Source organism: Elephantulus edwardii, unplaced genomic scaffold (assembly GCF_000299155.1).
Source record: "Elephantulus edwardii isolate Elephantulus edwardi_28Jun2011 unplaced genomic scaffold, EleEdw1.0 scaffold00126, whole genome shotgun sequence".
In the NCBI taxonomy this organism is placed as follows: domain Eukaryota; kingdom Metazoa; phylum Chordata; class Mammalia; order Macroscelidea; family Macroscelididae; genus Elephantulus; species Elephantulus edwardii.
In genome coordinates, this window is record NW_006399876.1 from 1229567 (window position 1) to 1244007 (window position 14441).

At 54.8% G+C, this 14441-nt stretch overlaps 1 protein-coding gene across 1 annotated transcript in view; it reads left to right on the forward strand.

Annotated features, from left to right (window-relative positions):
- The window catches only part of MUC5AC (mucin 5AC, oligomeric mucus/gel-forming), a 30050-nt gene extending 21301 nt beyond the window's left edge, over nt 1-8749 (forward strand). The window contains exons 35-53 of the mRNA XM_006893355.1: nt 6-315; nt 570-754; nt 1295-1469; nt 1853-2106; nt 2213-2396; nt 2655-2871; nt 3241-3419; nt 3740-3827; nt 4478-4584; nt 4731-4762; nt 5446-5617; nt 5953-6054; nt 6338-6375; nt 6699-6818; nt 7023-7121; nt 7439-7558; nt 7736-7799; nt 7901-8015; nt 8503-8749. Of these exons, the coding sequence (XP_006893417.1) occupies nt 6-315; nt 570-754; nt 1295-1469; nt 1853-2106; nt 2213-2396; nt 2655-2871; nt 3241-3419; nt 3740-3827; nt 4478-4584; nt 4731-4762; nt 5446-5617; nt 5953-6054; nt 6338-6375; nt 6699-6818; nt 7023-7121; nt 7439-7558; nt 7736-7799; nt 7901-8015; nt 8503-8749 (2808 nt within the window). The remainder of the gene's footprint in view (nt 1-5; nt 316-569; nt 755-1294; nt 1470-1852; nt 2107-2212; nt 2397-2654; nt 2872-3240; nt 3420-3739; nt 3828-4477; nt 4585-4730; nt 4763-5445; nt 5618-5952; nt 6055-6337; nt 6376-6698; nt 6819-7022; nt 7122-7438; nt 7559-7735; nt 7800-7900; nt 8016-8502) is intronic.
- Nucleotides 8750-14441: the final 5692 nt, after the last annotated feature.

A 14441-nucleotide genomic window follows, 5' to 3' on the forward strand; every position in this document is an offset into this window, starting at 1 on the left:
CCCAGCTGGAGTGTCGTGCAGAGAACCATCCTGAGGTCAGCATCAAGCAGCTGGGGCAGGTGGTAGAGTGCAACCCTGACGTGGGGCTGGTGTGTAGGAACCAGGACCAGTTGGGAAAGATGTGCTTCAACTATGAGATCCGAGTGCTGTGCTGTGATTTCCACGTGGGCTGCTCCTCATCCTCCCCTCCCAGTGTGACACATGCTCCTCTTCATACATCATCTCCAGAACCTACTTCTGTTACTTTACCCCAATCACCACACTCCAGCACTGCAGCCTGCTACTGCGTTGTGGCGGACAAGCTCTATCCTGCAGGTAGGTCCATTTTCTTTGTTTCTTGTGTGGACAGCCTGACTTAACGGTCCTATAGGCTGCTTAGGTGGGCACTTTGCTCCTTCCATCAGGATCTGAGTTTTATGTGAGAGAAGTATCTTTTTCAGAGGGTCTTGTCTCCATCATCTGATGGTCAAAAGGAAATGCCTGCTGATGGTTCTATCCAGAGAAGTCTTTCTCCTGCAAGCAGTTTCCTGAGCTTACCCCAAAGGGCCTTTGCAAATTTTGTCTTGTAGGAAGCATCATCTACCAGGAGACAGACCTTGATGGGCACTGCTATTCTGCCCAGTGCACATTGGACTGTCGTGTGGTCAGGCATGATGGCCGTGACTGCTCATCTACTCCACAGACTCCTACCACGCCATCATCCCCTTCTCCAAGCCCTGATCACGGGTGCTCAGATGTGGTTCCCTCACGGGAGGTAACCCCACTTTTTCTTTTCTCCCAGTTGGAGGATAGCTTGGGGCTTAGGGTTTGGAGGCTTAGGGTTCTGGGAAGAGGCTCAAGCAGTCTTCAGGTGACTCTGTGTGCACATGGAGGGAAGATTTAGGGTGCTGATTTGGACTGCCTCGGAAGTGATCTTGAGGTAGCTGTGGTGATGCTGCCAGGTACTGAGTATGCAGGGCTGAAGATTAGTGGCTACTGGTACCAGTGAGACCAGGGCCCGCACGTGGTGAAGATGTTCTCATTGGCCAGGGAGCTGCGTGGGTGTTGAGACTAAGGCCCGGAAATGTAGGCCAGGGAAGTCCTCTGGGATGAGGTGGGAATGGGAAGGAAAGGCTTCCCCCTTCTCCATACCAGGTCCATCAAATCAGTGAGTCCTGGAGCCCACTGCGATCAGCAGTTGCTGTGATGTGCAATGAGGCAGCTAAAATGGAAATGGAGAACCTCACATTGCACTCAGCCAGCACCGGGCCCTCTCCACGGGGACCTCTGAGCCCTGCACTGATTCTTCCAACAGAAAGGCGAGACTTGGAACATGCCCAACTGCACTCAGGCCACCTGTGAGGGTCACAATGTCATCACACTGCACCCACGCAAGTGCCCACCTGCCAAGGCTCTAACCTGTGCCAACGGCTACCCGGCCGTGAAGGTGGTGGACAAGGATGGCTGCTGCCCACATGATGAATGCCAGTGTGAGCTCCTGACTGGGCTGTCAAGGGCTGGGAGGGGCTGGATGGGCATCATGGGGCAGGCAGCTGTGAATGGGCAAGGCTGGATGAGTACGTGATATAGAGCATTCCAGTGGTGTAGAAGACCCTTGGATTGAATTCCAGAGGGACTTCTTGACAGTCAGATGGGTGGTAGGGCCTGAGTTCTGAGCAGGTGCTCACTGTGTGGGAGAGCCAGGGAGTCAGCTCTGTGCCTCAGGACTCACTCCCTGTGGGCAGAGATCACCTGGGACCACACCTGCATGCATGATGTGAGTGGGGCAGGTCTAGGATGTTTCTGTGGATGGAGAGAGGTGACCTGTGGGGATATGGCCACCTTTGCCCTACCAATCACCCTCTTTGCTCAGGTATCTGCAGCGGCTGGGGCGACCCCCATTACATCACCTTCGATGGCACCTACTACACCTTCCTGGACAATTGTACCTACGTGTTGGTACAGCAGATTGTTCCCAAGTATGGCCACTTCCGGGTGCTCATCGACAACTACTTCTGCAATGCCGAAGACGGGCTGTCCTGTCCTCGCTCCATCATAGTCGAGTACAAGCAGGACCGGGTTGTGATGACACGCAAACCTGGGGGTGTTGGCCTCGCGGCCAATCAGGTGGGCACCCCAGGTGTTGAAGTAGGGGTGCCAGCTTTCCTTCATTGACACCTCTCCTGTGTACCACATCCCTGGGGGTCTCTGACTAGACCAATTCTCCATGCAGGTCTTCTTCAACAACAGAACGGTCCAACCTGGCTTCAGGAGCAACGGCATTGTCATCTCTCAGCTCGGCATCAAGATGTATGTGAGCATCCCTGCCCTCGGCGTGCAGGTCATGTTCACAGGCCTCATCTTCTCGGTGGAAGTGCCCTTCAGCAAGTTTGCCAACAACACAGAGGGCCAGTGTGGTGAGCCCCTGCCTGACCCCTGCCCATGTAGTGAGGAGGTTTACTCCAGGGAGGAGCCCTGAGCCTCGCATGCTTGCTGTCCACAGCCTGGTCCACAGCTGAGCAGACACCTGGCCATCTTTGGAGATCAGGCACTGGGAGGGGACAAGATGTTGGCCGGCTTCAGGGCTCACTGCTGGGGACTGTCCTAGGAAGTCAGCCCTAACTCCCAGCTCAGGGCTCTATCCCCATTGCCCTGACCCCAGCACCTATCCTCAGGGACCTGCACCAATGACCAGAAGGATGACTGCCGCCTCCCGGATGGGGCTGTGGTCGCCTCCTGCTCTGAGATGTCTGACCACTGGAAAGTGACCAGTCCTGACCAGCCATCCTGCCACAAGCCACCCCCTACCCCCTTGCCAACCACCCCCACCAAGGGCAGGATCAGGCCCACTCCATGCCCAGAAGCACCAATCTGCCATCTGATTCTGAGCGAGTAAGACACCAGGCAGGAGTGAAGGGGGAGTGGGGTGACAGAAGGGGATACAGGATTAGCGTCGCAGGGTGAGAAGGACCATTTGGGAGGGTTGGTTGGGGCAGGTGGTGACAGTGTGCTCTGCTGGCTCACTCGCTGTTCCTCTGGGCAGTTCTACCAAGTGACCAGGTGTGCAGGGCCATGCAGGCCAGCGGAGAATTTGCAGAGCTGTGTATGTCACAATGCTCAGCACACCTGTCCTCTTCTAGGCAGGTGAGGGTCCCAGGTGTGTCCCAGACTCTGCAAGCATTGGGTCTAGGGCCCTGGGCCTGGGAGTTCTCCTGCAGATGGCTGGGGCCATGCCCACATGCCTGTCCCCTGTGTCCTCAGCGTCTTCGAGCTGTGTCATGAAGTCATCCCTCCCATACCATACTACGAGGGCTGCGTCTTCGACCAGTGCCATGTGACAGACTCAGACGTGGTGTGCTCCAGCCTGGAGCTGTACGCTCTGCTCTGCGCGTCACAGGGCAGGTGCATCGACTGGAGGCCCTACACCAACCACACCTGCCGTGAGTGCCATGTGGCAGTGGGCGGGGCAGAGGGCGTGGCTGAGAGGAAAAGAGCTGCTGGTTAGTTAGGGTACTGTGGCCAGGGATGTAGGGTGGGACTCGCAGATTATGGCAGGACAGGACTGTGGTGACAGGTGAGGGTGAGGTGTCAGGTGAGCCGAGCTTGAAGGATTTGGAATGCAGGCTTCATGTCTGGACTGGTGGCCTGGGCCCAAGTCTGCTCCAGGCAAACCAGAGCAGGATGAGGTTGCGAGGCTACACCCTGAGTTGTTCTCACTGAGAACCCCAGACTCTCACTATGGGCTTCTCTCTCCTTGTAGCTCTCACCTGCCCTGCCAACAAGGTGTACCAGCCCTGTGGTCCGGTCAGCCAGACCTACTGCTATGGGAACAATAGTGCCAGTGTTCTGTGCGTACCTGACCCCACTCCATCCCTGTGTCTACTTGTTCCCCTCCCCCTGTGTGCCTGTTCCCCTCCCCCCGTGTGCTCCTGTTCCCCTCCCTCCCCCTGTGTGCACCTGTCCCCCTCCCCTCACCCTGTGTGCACCTGTTCCCCTCCCCTCCCCCTGTGTGCACATGTTCCCCTCCCCCTGTGTGCACCTGTTCCCCTCCTTCCCCCTGTGTGCACCTGTCCCCTTCCCCCTGTGCACACCTGTTCCCCTCCCTCCCCCTGTGTGCACCTGTCCCCCTCCCCTCACCCTGTGTGCACCTGTTCCCCTCCCCTCCCCCTGTGTGCACATGTTCCCCTCCCCCTGTGTGCACCTGTTCCCCTCCCCTTCCCCTGTGTGCACCTGTTCCCCTCCCCCTCCCCCGTGTGCACCTGTTCCCCTCTCCCATCTCTGGTGTGCACCTTGCCTCCCTCCTCCGCCCCCCCCATTTGTTACTCCTCTTTCTTCTCCAAGCCCCAGTGATACCTACTCCACTCCTGCTCCCTGTCCCTAAGAACCCAAAGGAGAGGAACAATGTACCCCAGGACACCCCAGGCCTCCTGCCAAGGCTCAGAGGGGTGACTATGCTGTTTTTAAGGCAGCTGACCAGTCCACTCCTGTGTCCCTGCAGGGCTGTCCAGGACACTGGCTCCTCCATGGAGGGCTGCTTCTGCCCACCAGGCATGATACTATTTAGCGAGAACTCTGATGTCTGCGTGCCCTCAGACAACTGCTCCTGTATGTCTGGGACACTGGGGCAGTGGGTGGGGTGGCAGGGACTTTGCCAGGACTTGGGGTTTCCTGGGACCCTGATGCCAGACCTTCCCCTTAAGGATTGGGATTTGGCTGCTGGGAAACACCCTCACTGGGCTATCTCTTTCCAGGGTGCCTGGGGCCCAATGGGGAGCCTGTGGAGGTGAGTGGAGATGTGGGCTTTGCTGGGATAAGAACTCTGGAACCTAGAACTCAGTGCAGGGAGCCCAGAGGAGGATAGCAAGGTCCAAGCCCTCCAACAAGGCTGCGCCCACCATGCCACCCTGCCACCCCCTGTGCTGTGCACCCTGGGATGGCTGTGTTCATCCTTCCACGGGATTCTCCTGTTCTGCTGGGCACAGTAACAGAATGACAGTGACAATGTGTGGGGGAGACATGGGTACAATGACAGTAGGTGCCAGGGGACAGTGACAACCTGCAGCTGGAAGACGTGATAGTATATGACAGGGGGCTGAGACAGGGGGAAGACATAGGGATAGTGACAACCTGTGGCAAGGGGCAGTGATAGTGTGCAGCTGGGGGACAGTGACAGTGTGTGGCAAGAGACTGCGATGGAGGAGGGCACAGAGCCAGGGCCAGTGGTGGGGTTGAGCTGCCCACCTGAGACACCCTGGATCACAGCCTCTGAAACCAGCCCCTGCCCCGCCTCTGTGATGTCTCCCACACTGGGAGGAACTCCCCCCTGTTTTCTCTGGGGGCTCCTACTTCTGAGGACCTCAGAAGCCTCCAGGTCAAGCTCAGCAGAGGGGCTCTTTGCCTCTCCCTTCAAGAGCTACAGCTGCTCCCAGAGCACCCACCTGCTCTCCTCATCCCCCTCCCCCACAGCCGGGCCAGACCATTGTCACCAACTGCGAGGAGTGCACCTGTGATGGCAGCACACAAAGCCTGAGTTGCCAAGCACAGACCTGCCCCCCACTGCCCAGCTGCTCTGCACCTGGGCATGTGCTGGTGCCTGAACCACTGCAAGCTGCCCAGTGCTGTGCAGAATACCACTGTGGTGAGCCCGGGTGGACATTGGACGTGGGGTGGTGGGTCCAGGCCAAGGTGGATAGTGGGCAGGGCAACCCTCTGCCAGGGCACATGGTCAGGCAGGGGTCACCTGGGACACCAAGGTGTGACCTCCTGTAATGCAGAGGGCCCAGCTCCCCCACCCACCCCACTGCAGCCTCAGCTAGTGACCCCAACTGGGCATGCCCTAGGATTCTGAGGATTTGAAAATGGGAAGGGCTTCCCCTTACACCTGTCTGTGAGCTCTGTGGTGACCAGTGCCTGGAGATGCTCCAGGGAGGCAGCACAGACCCTGAGGACCTCTCTACACCCTCCTCCCCACAGTCTGCAACACCAGCCTCTGTCCCCAGCCTGGCCTCTGCCACAACAACTCCCACCCAGTCACCAGTCACAAGGACGGGGACTGCTGCCCCAGCCAGGAGTGTGGTGAGTGTCGGGGCTCCTAGGAATTGGGGAGCTGGGGTGCAGAGCAGAGGCTCACCCGGCCCACCACTGAGCCTCCAGCTTGGGCAGGAACGGCCCAGAGTGGGGGCTGAGCGAAGGCATGGGGTAGGCAGCAGGTCTGGATGGTCCAAGTCTGTGATGGATGCAGAGTGGAGGCAAGGGTGAAGTGAGCTTAAGCTTTGGGGTGGGGATGTGAGGCAGGTCAAGGTGAGGGTGCACTGAGGTCCTTCCAAGGCCAACGCTGAGCAGTATCTCTTTCTAACAGTTCTTGATGTCTGTGTGGTCAACGGCACTGTGTTCCAGGTAAGACCCAGCTGCAAGGAAGCCCACGCAGTGGGAGGTGGAGTTATGCGCCCCTGGCTCTGTGGGATTTAGGGGGCTCATCCCTGGAGGAGTGGTTTCTGCTTGGCTGTGGGCTCCAAAGACCAGGACACCCAAGGCTGAAGAGGGTGGGGCTTGCCTCGGGCCTCTTTTGAGGACAGGGGATCCAGAGATGCTGTCTGTGGCCAAGAGACACCCAAAAGGCACAGTCAGTCTGAGAGGTGGGACCAGAGGGGTGGAAATGGTCTGTGTAAGGAAGAGGGGACAGAGGTGGGTGCTGACTCTGCCTCCTGGGATATCCCTAGCTTGGTGCTGTGGTCTCCTCGAGCCTGTGTGAGAAGTGCACATGTCAGGCAACAGGTGGCCCCTCAATGGACCCATTCGTGATCTGTGAGACACAGATCTGTGAGCGGAGCTGCCCTGTGGTGAGTGGACCTCCCTCCCTCCACTCCCCCAGCCCTCCTGCTCCCTCCTCACCCCCATGATGTGCCCTCCTCTCTCCCACCCCTCTTACTCCTGTCTCCCACCCCGTGAATTCATCTTCCTCTACCGTCCACCGTCCTCAGCCTCCACAGGTCCCCAAGATCTGGGGCAGTCACGGGTTCAGGTGATGTGTTGCTACTCCACAGGGCTTCGAGTACCGCGTGCAGCCGGGTCAGTGCTGCGGTTCGTGCGTCCAGGTGGCCTGCGTCATGAACACCAGCGACAGCTCTGCACACCTCTTCTATGTAGGTAGCGGTTGCAGCAGGGCTGCTGGTGCATCCTGGGGTGCACCCTGCGAGGGCAAAGCGAAGTCCCACTCTGGGACGCTCCAGGGCGCAGACTCAGTGGGCACCTGGGGAGCCACAGGTGGAAGGCATTTGCCTCGAGTTGCCTAGCATCAGTCTGCTGCTGACGGAAAGCTTTCGGAAGCTAGAGGATGCCAGCTGGGGCTCTCTGGGATGGGCGGGGCATTCCCACGGGGGGGGCTTTCTCCCTGGTGGGTGGGGCGCTCACCACCATGGGCGGGGCGCCCAGTTCATTGGTGGGAGGGGCCTCCTCACAGCCTGGTGAGACCTGGTCGGATCCTCGGAACCGCTGTGAGACACACGAGTGTGAGCGACACAAGGACGGAATCGTGGTGGTGACCACTAGGAAGGCGTGCCCTCCACTCACCTGCTCTCAGGTGCGTTCTTGAGCCCACATCCCACCTTGCCTTGAGCGGACTTAGCCAGCCGGCAGAGGGTGGGGGAGTGCACCTCCCTCCTCTGGAGCCTGGCACTGCGTCGCCATCCCTCACCCCGATGCAGCAGGCTGCGCAGTGGCCCCTAGGCCCTCACTGCGTCCCCTATTCCCCACATAGGACAAAGCCCAGCTGAGCGAAGATGGCTGCTGTCGCTTCTGTCCCCCTGAGCCAGCCGCTAACAGTGAGTGAGGCGTCTGTGGACTCCCACGACCTGCAGGGGAGCCTGAGCCCGGTGGAGGGACAGGGGGCAGCTGCACTAACCCTATCCCCCGTGCTCACCAGGGTCCACTTGTGCCGTGTACTACAAGGAGGAGGTTATCCGGGAGCGTGGCTGCAGCTCCAGCCAGCCCATACTCCTCTCCTACTGCAAAGGCAACTGTGGAGATACCAGCTCTATGTACGTGAGCCCTGGGTGCACCCTTGAGCATCAGCGGGCTGTTGAGTGTGGGATCGATCAGGTGCTGTTGGCAGCGCGGCCCGTCGGTGTCACCCGGGAAAGGAGCCCCAGGCACAGAGAGGGAGTGGACCACAAGAAATAGTAGGGACGATCTGGAGGCTTTGCACCAAGGAGTGGGACCTGGGAGACAGCAGGGGGCTCAAACCCTGTTTGGGATTAGATTCTATTCTGTTGTTTACTGAGACGCTGGCCTCTCTTTCCTGTTGGTGCTGGATGGAGCAGTGTCCACTAGTCACCTATGGAGAGCTCTTTCTGGGGCCACCCAGCCCAGGTGGAAGCCTCAACTCTGACCGTTGGCACATGCTGTGGTTGTGGCAAATGCCCTCAAGCCCATCACCTGGCCTGGCACAGCCCTGTGAGCATTATCTGAGCCAAAGCAGGCACCAGCCTCCCTATAGCACCCATGCTAAGCAGCCGCTGCCCGCAGGTACTCCTTCAAGACCCACATGGTGGAGCACAGGTGTCTGTGCTGCCAGGAGCTGCGGACATCTCTGCGGAACGTGACCCTCAGCTGCCAGGGCGGCTCCCCTCGGACCATCAGTTACCGCCACATCGAGGAGTGTGGCTGCGAGGGCCCCAGCTGCACCACACAAAGCAACCCTGGTCACTCAGAGGAGTCCCAGGAGAGTGCAGAGGGGGACAGCCAGGAGCCCAAGGCCTCCTGGGCACATTGACCTCCACGCTACTCTGCCCCCCATGCATGTGGCCGTGGATCGCCCCCGCCCCCAGCCTCAAAACCAGTGGCATCAGAGCCCTATCCACGGTGACTATGTGTGACCCTTTCTCTCAGAGCAGCTGCCATCTGCTTGCGCGTAACCCACAAGCTGAACCCTGGGGCGGCTGGGGCTCCTCTGGCCTTGTGTCCAGCATCATGAAAGGACCCACCAACGTCAGCCACTGTGGTGGGACTGGGCCCTCCCCGGCCAGCCACCAGAGGCAGAACCTCATGCTACCTCGGCCCTGGCCCATGCTCCCCCCCAGAACAGTCAGTTTCATAAACACGGTGAAGCATTTTGCAATCCAGGACTCTGTGTGTTTTTTCAGTGCGTCAGTACATCTGTGGCAGGTGGGACAGAGAGTGAGGGGAGGGCTTGGGAGAATCAGTGCCAGAACGCCATGGAGCCCAGCAGGTTCTGGCGTGTTCTAGGAGGTAGCTTGGCTGGCAAAGGGTTGGGGACCTGCAGGTGGTTCAGTACTGACAACCTAGGACATTCTGGACCTCAAGATCCTGCCTGCCCTCCTGCTTCTGTCCAGAGGGCCACAGAGGAACTCAGGGGCTTGTTGAGAACACTGGGTCCAAGGTAGAGTGATGGGCAGATGTCTTCCTTGGACGTTCCAAGCCCTTCATTGTACAAAGGGTGAAGGAAGGCTCAGAGAAGGTACACCAGCTGGAGATAATAAGGAGCTGACCTCCTGTGTCCTAGGCTGGGTGAGGGTGTCTCCCTCAGGCAGTGGGACCCGGTGTTCATGATTTAGCTCTTACAATGCCTACATCATTAGCAGACAGACCTTGCGCTGGCTCAGGTGATGGCGAGGCTTGGGGGCAGCAGCTTCAGGGATGGCCCATGTTCCTGGCAGCCACCACCAGGTGTCAGCACCGATGGGACCTCCTGGGCTTAATCCAGGTGCTGGAGTTCTGGTGGCAGAGCCCAGGAGTCAGGGTCAGTGCTCATGTCCAAGAGGGCTGGGCCACTCCCCAAGGAGCTGAGGCTCTGAGAGGGAAGGCGCCTGTCCACAGGCAGAGCTGCAGGAGCCTTGGGAGGAGGAAGGACAGTTTATAAGGTCCAATGTTCAGGGTGGTTCAGGTTTGGGGAAAAAGCCTCTGCTGTCTCCTGCCTTTACTACCCCCACGTCCACCTCCCATCTCATGAATTGTCAGAGGTTGAGAAGATCGGTTGAATCTGTTTTTCGCACAGGAGGCTCTGGTTGTGCTTGCTGCTAAGGGGCTACTAAAGGGTCCAAGGAATGTTTGGGAGTGCTGCCTGCAAGGGTAAAGCCCCAATTCTCTGGAGTTATGTCCCAAAGGCCCTGTCCACCAGCAGCTCAGCCCCTGATAACTCTATTATTGGCTTCAGACAGCGATAGTCAGAGAAAACTGGAGAAGGGAGATTTGTGCCCCCTGTTAAGGTTCCAAGGGGGCAGGGGGCACCCTAGGTCAGTGAGCAAGAGACTTCATCAACATTGCTCATGGATCAAGTGGAAAAGGCCAGACTGCACCCCTGAGCAGTAGTCACTAGTGCAAGGTGCATGGAGCCTCTGGAAGGGAGCAGCTGTTCCCAGGAAGGAAGTCTATGGGAGCTGCCTGTACAATGACCCAGTGACCTTGTGGCCAGCGGGTGACACTCTAATCGGTACTGCTGGCCTAGTCCCCTGCCGCCACCCCCCTGAGCGGATCAGGTGTCTGAGTGAGCCGCCTCTTCCTCTCCAGGTGAGGTAGACTCACAATGACTAATCCCTTCCCTTCTCCTGCAATGAGGACGGGCTGACCCCCAAGTCTTCTGTTGGCTGCATTACCTTCCTGCCTGGAATCAAGAGCTGGTTACAGGGAGTAACCAGATCACAGCATGGGGCCACAGCAAAGCAGGCCAGGTTGTGCAAGACCAAGTTTCCCAAAAGAGTTCTGAAGCTGGGTGTGGCTCACCGTCCAGCAGCCACCATGTACCTCTGCCCCTTGTCTGGAAACTCAACCCAAAAAATACAAAGCGTGAAAGGGTGGGAGGTAGGTGATGTCTAGCTGGTCCAGAAGTGAAGAAGCCAGATGGAAAGGGTCTCCAAGGCCAAGTTCAGGGCTGGCTTGGGCAGCTTGCAGCTCTCTCCTGCTGCATCTGTGGTCCTGGAAGTGGACTCTGGGATCTGGCCTTGGGCAAGACATGCAGTTTCCCAAGCTTACGTCTGCCTGTTGGCATCTGGGTCCTGCCCAGTCTGATGGAGGGTGTCTGCTTTCATGTTTGGGGACCTACATGAAAGGACAGCTTCTGAGAGGTTTAGGACTATAAGCAGGATGGGTAGGTTGGGGTAACAGCTCCTCCTGACCCCTCACTAGAGAAAATTCTTCCCCATCCATGCCACTTACAGCTTGGCAGACTCCCATCTGGAACCTGATTCACAGGAGAAGGCCCAGGACCTGATAGCAGAGCTGACTGCCGGGGCCCAGTGACCAGTCCTGTCTCAGACATAAACTAGCCTCAATTCAGTTTTCCAGCCACAGACTTGGGCCTTGGTAACAGTCCTCAGGTCGCAAGACATGCAGGGCACCTACCTGACTCAGAGAATGGAGACTGGGCAATGTGGCCTTGGGGACCTGCAGACTAAACCTGGAAATGAAGGAGTGGGGAGGTTTTAGAGACTTGAGGTCAGGAGTCAGTGTGGATAGGAAGGCACCTAGAGTGCTAACTACCCATGCTGGGCATAGGTTCTCCTGGACACTGCAACCTCAGCCTCTGCCCTACTAACGTGGTGACCAAAATGGGTTTCCCAGGTGGCAAGTTGATGGCAACCACCAGCTGTGTACTCATAGTGATCTGGGTTCTCTGAGAGACCTTGACTGCATCACCTGATAACCATCAAACACATCTTGAGGGGAAGGAGACTTCCCAGGAAACAACAGCTACTGCCATGGAAAATTGTTAGGAGTGAATTGTGACCTCAATATCATGTGGAAGTTCTAAGCCCTATACTTGCGAATGCAATCCTGTATTTGGAAGCAGCAGTTGTCTTTGTTATGTTGATGGGGGCATACTGGAGTAGTTGTGTGCCATCCTATTAGATTAAACTTGTAGCTGACCCTACAGCAGGTCTTCAGAGGCTGTAAATCTCATGGGAAGAGATTGCTCATCTTTCTGCCCTGGAGCTGCTGGTGGATTAGAACCTAGTGTCTTTGGGTGATATCTTTACTCTCCAGGCCACAAAAAACTCCCTTACCAGAGTAGGGTGGGTCCTAAATCTAATAACATCTAAGTGGCATCATAAAAAGAGTAGTAGAATGATACTACAGGCTCACATAGACAATGGAGGAGAGTGGGCAGACAGACAACATTTGAGTACCTAGTCACAAGCAAAGGAATGCCAAGATGTACCAGCAGGTACCAGAAACCAGGAGAAAAATCACAAGGAATCAAGATGGTTGAGAACAAGATTTGGACTTATAGTTGCCAGAATTGTAATATATGGAGTTTCCATTTATTAAAGCCAGCTACTTAGGATATTGCTTGCTAGATCAGCCCTTGGAGACCAAGATAAAAACCTTACAGAATCGGAAAAACCACAGGACTCTAAGGAGCTTCAGAAACCTTGAAATAACTCTTTTCAACATGCTTGAAAAACGCCATGAAAACTGTATCAGCCTTTCCCCAAAGGCAAAGTTTCTTACCATAGCAAAGGGGCACTTGTACCAGAAAGTGAGACCAGTAACATTACGCATAAAGACATCCCCTGACACATTTATAATTTAGTGCAACTGGGGAGGAACTCTGAGGGGCTGGGCCAACCACTAGAAAACCACACAATAGGACAAAAATCTACCCAAAAAAAGTGAATTTTGAAAGAAAAAGAGTCACATTGACCAATGACTTCTTGCCAAATCATGAAGAGAACAAAAAAAATTCAAATCACATGAGACCATCAAAACTAAACCATAAGGAGACCATAAAAGCTCAAACCACAGCAATAACCAACCCAGCATGAGATAAAAACCCTCACACTATAAGATTACCAAAACCCAATCATGAGAAAAACGCAAACCATAAAGAGACCAGAAAACCTCAAACCATGACAGGATAGCCTAAACACAAACAGTATCAGACCACCAAAACATAAAGTGTGAGAGATTACCAAAATCCAAGTCATGGAGAGACCAAAAAAACCCAAAACACAGTTCACTGTTGTGTGCAGTTGAGTAGAAACCAACTCATAGCTGACCCTCCAGTGGCTTTTCAGAGGCAGTAAATGACCTTTGGGGAGATTGCCCTTCCTTTTCCTGTGTAGCAGCTGGTGGATTCAAACCTTGTCTTTGGGATTGCAGAGCAGCTTCCCCCCCCCCGCCCCCCAGAGAGCTCTCTCGAAGACCACTATAACACAAATCATGGGTAGACCACTAAAAACCCCTAACAATGGGAAGACTATCAAAACACAACCCACTGAGATCACTAACATCTATACCACAGGAAGACCACCCAAACCCAAACCATATGAGACCAGTAAAGCACAAATCACATGGAGACCAACAAAAGCACAGGCAGGAGAGGGAGATAAATTTAGGAAACTCATTGTTAGAATAATGATACAGAGTTTAAAAAAAAAAAAGTTAAAACTGAGTCCACAGACTCCTCTCAGTCAATAAAAAAGCCTTTCAAAGTTTTTAATAACTAAAATGGGACTGGAAAGGCTAAAAAGATAGACAAACAGGCCCTGTTGCTGGCCAGAGATATGTAGGGACTCCCTCACAGCAACTCTAGGATTCAACATCAGTACTGGAGACCACCACTGCCCGGGGGTGACCAAAGACTGAGCCTCATCAGGAAAGGCTAGGTTATTAGAAGGCAGAGTGTCCAGAACATCCTGAAGTAAGGCATGCTGTTGACTGCCTTCAAAGCCAGCCACAGCACCAGACTTCTACACTAGCAACAACGAGAGTGCCAGCAAGATCCAATTGATGAGGCCCAGCGAACTGTACTGTGCCACTGATGGGAATTAGCATCCCCCATCCTACCAGCTGAACCCTGAGTTGCTGTTGACATGAGAGGTAATGTACTGTAATCAAGTTCTTGCTTAATGGAATAGTAATTTTCTCAGTTCCACCTTTTCTTTTAAGGCCTTTCCCTCACTAGAAGTGTAAAATTAAATGTGTAAACAAACAAACAAACAAAAAACCCTTTAAAACAAAAACTCTCACCATATACCTTTTTGCAAAATTCTAGTCAGCTCTATTTTGCAGCCTCTTGTGTACATGCCTGAATGTCCAACATGACTCTGCAAGGACAAAGTTTGCTTTCTATATCCAATGCCAGCATTTTATTAAGAAAAAAGATTAAAAGTATAACATAAATTGAGGGGAGAAACGTAAAAACCAAAATATATGTGTTTTCTCTTCAAAAGTTGCAAAATGAAGTTAAAGCTGAAATGAAAACTCTTTGCTGAAAATTGCTAAGAGAAACTTCCTTGTACTTGTACTCTTCTTGTAAACCAGCCAAGACCAGTTCTTAGCATGCTTCCATCTTCTGAAACAAAAATATTCCAAATATCCTTATCTCCTTCAGACCTGATTCCCTACTTTCAAACTACTACTTCTTCTTCTTCTTCTTCTTCTTCTTCTTCTTCTTCTTCTTCTTCTTCTTCTTCTTCTTCTTCTTCTTCTTCTTCTTCTTCTTC